Source organism: Leopardus geoffroyi, chromosome C3 (genome assembly GCF_018350155.1).
Source record: "Leopardus geoffroyi isolate Oge1 chromosome C3, O.geoffroyi_Oge1_pat1.0, whole genome shotgun sequence".
In the NCBI taxonomy this organism is placed as follows: Eukaryota; Metazoa; Chordata; class Mammalia; order Carnivora; family Felidae; genus Leopardus; species Leopardus geoffroyi.
This window is the reverse complement of record NC_059338.1, coordinates 13,720,141-13,731,547: the sequence shown is the minus strand read 5'-3', so window position 1 is coordinate 13,731,547 and position 11,407 is coordinate 13,720,141. Positions and strand designations below refer to the sequence as shown.

General features: G+C 44.7%; 1 protein-coding gene across 4 annotated transcripts in view; it reads left to right on the top strand.

Moving 5' to 3' along the window:
- Nucleotides 1–7,476: 7,476 nt before the first annotated feature.
- TGFB2 (transforming growth factor beta 2) overlaps nucleotides 7,477–11,407 on the top strand; it is an 83,807-nt gene continuing 79,876 nt past the window's right edge. The window contains exon 1 of one of the 4 annotated variants that reach the window (XM_045455747.1): nucleotides 7,477–9,247. In XM_045455747.1, the coding sequence (XP_045311703.1) occupies nucleotides 8,902–9,247 (346 nt within the window). In that variant the 5' untranslated portion in view covers nucleotides 7,477–8,901. The remainder of the gene's footprint in view (nucleotides 9,248–11,407) is intronic. The other 3 variants (XM_045455744.1, XM_045455745.1, XM_045455746.1) reach the window with 3 other exon arrangements.

Sequence of the window (11,407 nt, the reverse complement as noted above, 5' to 3'; positions counted from 1 at the left end):
TCTCACACTGAGTAAAAAGATTGTGACATTTAATGAGATATTAAAATAAAACATATCTTTTTGCCTACTTAGACCGTTCCAGAACTGAAACATTAAAATGTTGTCTTACCTAGGACCCTTGAAGGGTTGAAAGGGAGAAGTGCAAAGATGACTGTAGCAAGAGTCCTGCTGGCTAGAATCCTGCTTTTTCTTTTAAATGTTAGTAGTTACCTGGCTTTGACCATCGAACATAAAAAATGTGAATCTTGTCTCTTCATGTGTCACTTTGTGTTTCTTGATTGATAAGAATTTATTTTGAAATAAGAATATTTCCTTGATTTATTAAAAATGTTGCTTCACACTCAACCATCTTATTTTGATAGTCCCATCCTTCATTCAAGTTTAGATTGGAACAGAACAAATAATTATAACAACAAACATTTATACAGTAATTATCATGTGCCAGATGTGAGTACAGTGTCTTATAATGCCTTTAGATGCTGTTATTGTCCCCCAAAAAACAGTTGAGGGAACAGGCAAGGTCACAGACAATACAGTCAAGTCCAAGCTTGAATCAACAGAGCTGCTATCCACAACAGTAATTCCTTACATTTTAGATGATATTAGTGTCTCATAGACAGTGAGATTCTAGAAATCCAACTTTGCTCCGGAAAACTAAATGCACATGTTCTATTTTGCAGTCTCATTTACTTAGGACACCAACCTATGGCCTGAAACGGATAAGTATCAAAAGGGCGAAAACCTTCCTGGAAGTGGCATTTTAGAGTTTAAGTAACACCTATCCTCTCAAGCTTCATTTTGGTAGCTGCTGTCGGCTTACAATGTACTATTGAAGAATTTATTTTAGGTCTTGAGTATGTCTGGTAGTGGAAACGTTTTAATTATCTGGATCCTGCAAAATGCAACTGCCGTCACTAGTGGGTTAGGATCGAGTAGTTCTGTCTATTAGAACATGACGGCTGCTCCTTTCATTCCCAAGATACAATATATGGCCCGGATGCTTCTGTTCATTCCTTAATGACACTCGATGATTCATAAAAATGTAAGTGCTGACATTTTTGCTATTACAAATTTAGATATTTAAATTATGTTTTAGGAATGAAGACTAGGCTTTAGCATAGAATGATACCGACTGGGAGATAACTAGAATTAAGGAAGTTCCATTGTTACTGACCTGGGATCTTTTCTAAAAGTGTATGTTCTCAAAATGTCAAATTGTAGCTTTCATTTTTTTGTGCGGTAGTTTTCGTTAGGTAGTGTTTTTCCTCTGGAAATGAAACAACAAATCAGTGGGAAATATTCTTGAGGAGAAACCGTTGATTGTTTTTATTAAAAGGTGTTACAGCAAAATGACAACTGTATGATTAATAAGCTGTGATGAAAATACTCAGAAAATTGAGCATGTTGGTTTTCTCCAAATAGTAAATTGTGAGAAATATCACTGCTCTCCTCTAGGTGGCATGATTTAAGCTATCATTGAATTAACTGATTGATAGAATTTTTTTTCCCCCTACAACCAGATGAGTGGCTAGTTTCTGAACAATGGATACAACTGTGGCATTGATTAGATTTAATTTCTACAACTCATCAAATAACTAGGTTGACTTTGTAATTGTCTGTTGTTTAATAACCTTAATTAACCTTAACAGATGATGATTTCTGAAAGAAGCAAAACCCAAAACCTTATCTGTACTGACCAGGCAACCAAAATCCTGTTTGTGTATTATGAAGTCTGTTTTTGGGTCATAACACACACCCATTTTCTAAATGTATTTCTTTCGTTTACGGTAAATAGCCTGCCATTGACAGAAACTGTAAGGATACTGCCTCTGTACTTAAAGGAGCATGTCGGCATAACTGAAATAATCTAAGGAGGAAGAAATTGTAGGAATTTCCATCGCAAAAATTTTCAAGTTAACAGGAAACAACACTTTTAATTAAGTGAAATTCTGGTTTTGTGAAGCTGTTAGTGTTTATTAAAACATGGGAGATCAACATGTAAAAAAGTATTAGGTGACCCATAAGCACCAGATAGCAAACAGAAACATTCTGTTCTTTTTTCCATACACTAAAATGAGAGGACAGAATTCATTTTTACTTTTCGAATTCGTTTATCGATTGTTATTTTTCCAAAATTTAAAAACCAATTTTTGGACAGGATACATGAAATGCTCATTAATCCCAATTATTAATATCTTCTTCCTTTCCCTTGGGAGACTGGCTTTCATGGAGCTCAAAAGAATCTTAACCAAGCACCTCTTAGGGCCTTCAGTTTGGGGTGGTGCATGCGTATATAAATGTTAACGCTGTACAAGGAAGCATTTTCAAATTTAAGCTCTGATAGTGATTATTGGAATCTGAAGCATCGGTAAAAACCAAGAGGCTTGAAAATGTGCAAAATATATCACTACTGCAACCAAGAACGGGTGAATGTCTAACTGATATTACAGATTCAGATTTTAAAGTGGCTTCGTTTCAAAATAGGTAACTATCTGGGACAATCCTCGTTTACCCTTTCTATCTTAATGTATTTATGAACAGCATCCTCTTTACTCTTGAAAGTGCTCAGGCTTGTGTGATGAATTATATGGTCACCCCAGTTGTAGGAGCTTTCTTTTCTGAGACTTACACATCAGGGAAAGTTTGTGGTCTTGAGTCTCCAGTTTTACAGATTATTGCCACTCATATAATGTTGCTTTCTAAAGTATTTATTGAGTATACTTATATTCTGCTTTTTAAAGTAATTACTCACTAGTTTTCCCTTCTAACATAAAACGCTACACCCAGGTTTTCTTTTTATGTGCAATTACTATGCTCTGTTGACTTTTGTGTCGTTTTCATTTTTTAGTTGCAGGATAATCGGGGCAACGGGAAGACAAGGTTGTTTGAGACAGGTTGGTAACTTCACTAATGAAAAGGCACACGTTCAGAATTTCACACAGTGATACCCACTGAGATGATGACAAATTCATTTAGAAGATGACATATCTTGGAAAATAAAAATTCTACTTTACATTGTGATGCTCATGTTTTCTAAGTATGAGAACTTAATCGTGTCTTTCTCATTTGCCTTTTCTTTTTCCCTACTCCTCTTTCATTTTTATTTGTGCCTTGTTGAAATACTTCTCTCTCTGCCTTTCTCCCCAGCAACCTACTCCTGGCTTCTTGCTTTGGGAAGTGTGTCTGGACTGCTGGGTGGTGGGTGAGGAAAGTCATAGATGCTCTGTAAGCTTCAGTAGCAAACGCTGCCCTAAGGAAAATCCCACGGCTAGCTTCTTTGTAACAACACTAGCATTTTATTAAGCAGGTGTCCCTTTTATACTCTGTGCCAACTGTCCTCGTATGTCCATTTCTTTCTATCAGTCCCTAAATGCTATTTTAGTGGATGAACTTCACCAGAGGCAAACCAGATTTTAGTAGACCCTGGGGCTGACAAAGCCCAGGCCACTGAGAGACTGCCTCCGAAAGAAAGACTTCCTCCTGCTGGAACTCTCCCAGAGCAGAAATGGAGTGATATGCAGAGATAGGAGTGTCCAAAAGCCAACACAGTAATCCATCAACTAATCATAATTCCAGAGGGTAAGATGAATGTTCCCACAGAGTATCATTAAAGGGTGTTTATCTCTGCTGTGCTGTTTTTGTCTTGTCCCTATCTCGTGAGTTTATCCCTTTATCTCTCACCACCTCTGATCTTCTCTTTAAGCCTTTCTCCCTGCCCGCTGTTCCCTCCTTTCTCTTTATCACTTTGTCTTAGATTAACCTGTAGCTACAAAACGGAGATAATAATTGGGGAAATCACTAACCTTTCCGCTTCATTAGTCCAGAGCAGAAATTTGTTTACTTCTAGAAATGCAAACAGAACAGGACACGGCCAGTGTTTCTGAACTGCATCAAATATAAAATTAGAAGAACTAAAAAAGGCTTAATATTTTCACATTCAAGCGTTATTTGCATTTAGCAGGTATCACTAGAGGAAAATGTAATCAATTACAGTAGTTCTATAGATTTCTTTTTTCTACCTCCTGAGTTTTAATAGTTGAAACCCTTGTGGGAAGTTTTCAAAGTTGTTGCAAATAAAGTTCTTCTTTCATTAGAGTCAGGAAGGACCTATGACATCATAAACTCTTGCCTAGGATCCAGAGGGTAAAACCCTGGACAGAGATGAGTAGTTGTGATATCAAACATTTGTTTAGCATCTTGTCGGAGTTCTGCAGGCCTTTAGTGAATGGACCCATTAATGAGCAGAGAAGGGCTTGTGCTCAAAAGAGCTGCACCCTTTCCCCTCTGATCTGGGAAACAAAGAAGTCCATTTTAGGGTGGTAAATAATAAGAGACCTTAATCTTGAATTTCAACCTAACTGGACTTCAGTCGTTTAGAGGTCTGTTCACCCAAAGTGTATTTTCTTGTCCTTTCTTCTTAGAATTAATGGGAGCAAAAAACCATAATGTTTAAACCAACTGAATGGGAACGTACCTCCCCAAACTCCTCAGAGGCGTAACCATGAGGCAAAGTCTTATTAGCATCTACCCTGGCTTTTTCATTCTATTTATATCTGAGAAAGAGGAGAGGCCACATGTGTTTTGTTACACGTTCCCTGAAAAAATGAAGAAGTGACAGGATATGAAAATGGTGGGTCATTTAATGAGCACATATTAAGTGCCAGGTTTGTGGAACTGTTTTGTGTACCTTGTGTATTTTAATCCTCAGTAGTCTTGTGGGTACCATGCATTATCCCCATTTCACAGACAAAGAAACTGACACAGTATCTGAGTAACTTGTCCAGGATCACAAAAACAAAAAGTGGCAGAAACTTGAACTCATGAAAACTTGACTCTGGAGCCTGCCTGTTTATGTAGGTTAAATACCATTTTGAGGTAATCAAGATGATCTATCTGGGTTAAACACCCTTTTACTGTGAAGACTGTCTAAAGTGCCTACCACATAATAAGATCTCAATAAATTTAGTGAATGTTTACTTCTTGAATACAGAGATGAAAAGGTTCCAAAAGAGTTATTTAATAGAAGAAAGGATCCACTTGTGGTGTTCAGGGAGGCATCTCTTACAGGGTTAACCTGTTACATCTTCAAAGGGTTTCTACCTGACAGGTAGAAAGGGACTCGTCTCCTGTATCAGGTGGCTCAAGGGGCCTCAAGTGGCTCTACTTGTCCATTCCACATTTCACCAACCCCTCCTCTGTCCTACCTTCCTGGGCTTTGGGGAAATTAAAAGTAGTTTATTATGAATAAGCAAGAGGTCCAAGGCGTTAAGTTAGCAATAAGTGCTCAACAAACCAAGTATTATGGGCATAAGTGTGTCTGTTTTTGTTGGGAAGGGCTGTCAGAAGTACTTATGGCTTCCGTTGTTTTCCTAGAAGTAATGCAGGTGGACTTTTGCTAACCTAAGCCACTCTAATCTGAGTTTACTCAACCTCTGGTGAGTTTGTGTCTACACCAAGGGGGTAGTCTCCCTGATTTGTGGGGAGGCTGACCCTATGTCCTCAGTGGAGTATCGTGAAGGAGGTAACCGGCCATACTCCAAGGCAACACCTGTAGTCCCGAGGTCCTGTTTGCAAGCCTTGCTCTACTTTCTAGAATTGCCTGAGGTATACGAATATTCACCTTTCCCCCTTCGTGTACAGGCAGACTGCAGTTCTCAAACTGAACTCAAGGGGAGAGCAACTTGAAACTGCGAGCCCCACAGCATCTCCTCTGGGTGACACTTTGCCTTGGCTATTGGAATGGCAGTTCATTGTCCAAGTCTTTTCGAGCTGCTTGGATTTGAAACTGGCCTCAAGGAAAGGAAACTGCTAATGCTGATTTATACATAATTTTCAGAAGTGGATTGGAACAGTCTCTTGATTTCAGAGTTCTCCGATGTGCCCTCATAGGTAAATAATTCCATGTTCAGAAGAGTTCAGAATATGCTAGATAAAAGAGCAGAACAGTTTTGGGTTTTTTTCCTGCAAGATTCTCAGAGCTTTTAACACGATGATGGGGATTGTGAATCTGCAAGAAGCAACGGGGACCCACGTATCTCCCAAACTTACTTCACTATGGAATCCACGTTTGTCAGACATAGCCTGGTACCTGTGTGCCCAGGGCATCTTAGAAGTCCATAGTGGGTAAGGACATAGACAATGGATCCCGACTCTAAAATCCATTTCTACACTTACTATGCTCTTGAACCAGGTACTTAGTCCCTCTGCACCTCAGTCCTCTCATTTGCAAAAGAAAGATAATTGTAATACTTTCTAGGGTTCTTGTAAAGATTAAATGACCATATATATACCTCTACCTATCTGTCTCACATTACTAAGGGTAGTACATGTCCGCTATAATTATGACTATTTATTCAACCCTTTATTTACAAATGGTACGGGCCCCATCCCCATGTAAACTCCTGAAGTTAAAGTTCCTTGTGACCTTTCTATCATAAAAGAAACATCTGAACAAAGGAATTAATGTAGAGGCTTTGAGTTTGGGGGAAAACAACAGAGTTTCCAGTCGAAATCATCTGCTAGGCAGTATGGCCACAGTCATGATGAAATGAAAATGCTGACTTTGAGTAACTGAAAAAATAAAAGACAAAGGGAAAAGTGAACAGTGGCAAGAATCATTCTTGGATTCATCTGAGACTAGAGTGAAACAGAAAATGTCAAGTTCTATGTAGTGCCCAACAGCAGACATCAAACACTTTACAATTCCAGCTTCCTGGATGTATGCTATGGAAAGAATGAAGGTGGTTACTCATGTCTAGCTGGGGAAGAAGGTGAAGAGAGAGCCATAGCAAAAAGTGGTGTGGGCAGCCAATTAAGATACCCATTCATTCATTTCAAGAATGAAACAAGTAAATGGATTTCATTCTCTAGATAAAAAAGATGGAGATCTGTTTTATGTTTTCAGCAATTCACTGTCAAATGGAGGACTAGACAGTAAACAGCAAACTGTAATAAGCTTCAGGATGAAGGTACTAGCAACAGTCTGGTGGAATCCCAGAAAATAATTCCACTAAAAAAGTAAGAGGTGAATCTTGGATTGGAAAGCAGGTCTCAGGGTTGGGTGAATCCTGAGTAAACTGATGCTCATTTGCAGAGACAGAGAGAGGGACAGGGAGAGAGAGAGAGTGAGAGAGTGAGAGAGTGTGTGTGTACAATATAGGAGGAAAGACATTCTAGAGCAAGTGATTCGGTTTGGGAGGCTGTGAGTGAGCCATGCTGAGTAAAAACGGGAGGCTTGATAGCTTGTCCTTCAACAGACGCGTCCAAAATGACTATATAAAGTAAATACCATAAATCACTGTTGTCAGGGCGCACACTCCACCTCCTCCCTCCCTTCCCCACAGCCGTCCTCATTTCCACACCCCCTCAACGGTTCAGGGAGAGCTCGTGGTCTAAGTAAACGAGAGGACTTCTGACTGTAATCCTAGCACGTCACTTTGTTGAAGGCAAACACGTGGTTCAGGGAGAACTTATAAATCTCTCCTCCCAGGCAAGATCGTGATGTTATCTGCTGGCAGCAGAAGGTCCGCTCCGAGGGGAGCTCCAGAAGCTCCCGACGAGAAAGAGAGAGAGAGAGGCAGGCAGACAGGAGAGAGAAGCAGAGACCGAGAGAGAGAGAGAGAGAGAGAGAGAGAGGCAGAGAAAGGAACAGAAGAGCAGGAGCGCAAGTGACGGAGACACGGGGACAGGGATGGGGAACATAGTATAACGGTCTAGGGAGCCATTCGGGAACAAAGTGAGGAGCTGCCCAGCTGCAGAAAGGAAAAGGACAGGGTCTCTTTCAGGGTGCCAAGTGCCCACCTACCCGCAGCGAGAAAGTCCGAGTGGGAGAGAACCCAGGAGAGGGTGGGGAAGGGTGGGAGTCCAAGGGACCCCTCTCGCAGCCCCCTTAAGGAATAACGCTCCCTAGTCAGCGCGTCCCCGGGGCTGCAGGCGACGGCGGCAGCTGGTCGTCGGTGGCCGGGTTGGCGTCCGGAGCGAGCGGAGGAGGAGAAGCAGGAGAAGGAGGGCGCTGGAGGCTGGACGCGTCTGCGAGCGGCGGCACGACGTGGAGTAGCCGGGCGGGTCGGCGCGCGCCGGCCGGGGTGTCGGCCACCGCGCGCAGCTCCGGGAGCAGGATCGTCGCCGCCTCCGCCGCCGCCGCCACCGCGGCCCGCGCAGGACCCGACCGCGTCCCGAGCGCCGTGCGGAGCGCACCCGCCTCCCCGCGGCGCGCCGGGCTCGCCCCCAGCGCGCGCACACGCGCGCGCGCACACACACTCGCTCACACACTCACACACTCACACACGTGTGCGCTCTCCGCTCCGGAGCCGCGGCTGCTCCTGCTCTCAGCGCCGCAGTGGAAGGCAGGGCCGAACCGCTCCTTCTTTAAATACCTAAATTACCGCCCGGCCAGCCTCGGCGGCCCCCCGCACAGCGCTCCCGGCGCCCCTCCCGCCAGCTCGCCAGCTGCCAGCCCCGGGACCTTTTCATCTCTTCCCTTTTGGCCGGAGGAGCCGAGTTCAGATCCGCCACTCCGCACCCGAAACTGACACACTGAACTCCGTTTCCTCCTCTTAAATTTATTCCTGCCTAATAGCCACTCGTCTCTTCCCGCCCCCCCCCCAACTCGTCGCTCCAAGAAAACTTTTTCTTACTCCCCGAAGTTAGGGTTCTCCCTGCCCACCGTGTGTTAATGTTTCCACTTTTGGAACGACCTGCATCTTCTTTTTAAAGGAATTCAAGCAAGATACCTTTTTCCATTGGACGTTGACTCTCGATTGTTTGCAAAAGTTTCGCATTAAAAAAAAAAAAAAAATCTACCTGATCTGTACTTGAGAGTTGTCGGTTTCTTTTTTTTTTTCCTTAGTTTTTTTTTTTTACCTTTTTTTTTTTAACTTTTTCCACCTTTAAAAAAAAAAAATGCACTACTGTGTGCTGAGCGCTTTTCTGCTCCTGCATCTGGTCACGGCCGCGCTCAGCCTGTCTACCTGCAGCACGCTCGATATGGACCAGTTCATGCGCAAGAGGATCGAGGCGATCCGCGGGCAGATCCTGAGCAAGCTGAAGCTCACCAGCCCCCCAGAAGACTATCCCGAGCCCGAGGAAGTCCCCCCGGAGGTGATTTCCATCTACAACAGCACCCGGGACTTGCTCCAGGAGAAGGCGAGCCGGAGGGCGGCCGCCTGCGAGCGCGAGAGGAGCGACGAGGAGTACTACGCCAAGGAGGTTTACAAAATAGACATGCCGCCCTTCTTCCCCTCGGAAAGTAAGTACTGTTTTTCGCTTCCATTCCCCGAGGCTTAGCGCTGCCCGAGGCTCTCGGGGCCGCCACGACTCCAGGGATCGCCCTTCCCGCTCCGGGTCCCCGTCTGCGCTCCCCCCCCCCCCCGCTCCCCGTCCTCCGTCCCACCCACCTCCTCGCCAGTCGGGTGCCTGAGAACGTTAGGCTTGCAGTCGGCGACTTTCGACTTAATTTTCTCCATTTCTCCCTTCCCCCAACGCCTCGGTCCCGTACGAGGCGCGATTCTGTCCTTCTGGCCCCCGAAAGTCTCTTCTCGGCCACCAGCCAGGAGTCAGCCCCCCTCCTCTGTCAAACGAGAGGCGCTCCCTAGGGCAGGGTCAAGCTGCGACGTCCCGGTGGGCTCGTTTTCTTGGCTTGGCGCGGAGCCCGCCGGGCCGGCGCACCGAGGGTTAAAAAAAAAAAGTGGCTCAGAGCTAGCCTCTCCGGAAGGCGCCCCTTTCCGGGCCGACCTATCAGCGGGTTCCCCAAGCCTTCCCTATTGTCTCTAACGCCCCGAAAAATGTCAGCATCGTCGACACAAAACCCGGTTTGGAGACCCCTCGAACACTAACTCGACACCCTCGACTCTCGCATCTGTTGCCACAGCTGGGTGTTTACACTCCCCGCAGAGCGAGCCCTCGTCACCACGTCCCCTTTTGAGTTCACCTGGAGTGGTAGAAAGGACAACGTCGCTTCTGACGGGGCTTAAAAGCGTTTTACTTGGCGTTATTTTCCAGAATCCACTCAGACCTGTCTTAAGATCGCTGCTGGAGCAGATCGGTTTCCTCACGGGGTTTACCGTTTATCTTTCCTACTCCTAGAGCCTCGGCTCCCGGCCCTTGCATAGGCTTCCTTGCAGTAACTTTGGTGCATTCCTAAATCTCACGTAGAGTAGAAGACAGCCGATTTTTTCTTTTTTTAAACTGGCTTCTCGGAGGGCAGCTGGCATATAGTAGCAGAGGGAGTAGTAAAGTGATTTATCGTGCAGTTCCTTTGGGGGGGGGGCGGGGAGAGGACAGTTAGCTGAGAACGGTATCCGAGTTCTTAAAGAAAAAAAAAAAAAAAGAAAGAGAAAAAAAAAAAAAAAGCATCATCCTCCAGTGATACCTGAGAGGGTTAAATACCAGGAAGAAGAAGAAGAAAAAAAGCTTCTACATTTGCTATTCCAAATCCCCAGTCATAAACTTTTCATTGGTTGCCCATTTCTCTCCTCCCCTTTCCATGCCCTATATACTTGCTGGCCGCCTTCACAAAGTCTCTGTGTCTTGCCTAAATAGATAATATGGCCATCTTAGTACTTTTGTCCTAGAGGCTCTAATTGCAGGGTGGTACTTCTCCTTCTTAATATTTCTTTTTAGTCTGACAAGTCCCAGTCCTGCGACTTTTCCCATGGCTTGTACTTGCGGGTCTCAGAACGTCAGCCCGTGTATCTAACCCCAGTCTTCCCGGCCACCTTTCTTTGGCTGCCACCTTCTCGACTTCTTGTTCAAGAGCAGAGCAGATGCGGGGGATCCTGGCCAGCGGGATGGTTTTAGTATCGTCATGAGGGCCTTCCTCAACCGCGGTGATAAATGCAGACACCCCGCTTACTCCCCTCAGGAAGTAAAGCTTTCTACCTGGGGTGGAGCCAAGGAGATATTAGGAAAGAAAGTTGACTGTAATTGGCCCACAGTGCTTGAGACCAAACAGAAAGTTGAGCGAGCCCGCGTGCTTTCTCAAGCACATGTATCCGTTCTACGGGTATTTGGGCTGGTAGGTAGGGAGGTTACATGGAATCTGCACCGTATTTACCTGCGAAAGTTCAAATGAATTGCCAGCACTTTTATAACAGACAGGAGGAGGTCTGATCTCTGCTCCTCATTAAGACAGGTGTGGAGAGAGCAAGTTACCTAAGAGGGTGTTGATTCCTTGCTCTTTCTGGTGCCTCTCGGTCCAAATTGCTGAGATGATCCAGCCAGAATAATGATCACCGGCAAATTGGAAAAATCCTCAGATTGTTGGGATTTCAGAGGATGTCACTGAAGATCAGCCTGTGGATTCTCTTCTCTATCCTACCTCCGGCCACCAAATAGATTAAAAGCTCTGATAAGTCCGGTATAAAAAATATATGCAGATCCTATCAGTTTTCATACAAAGAATGCAGCC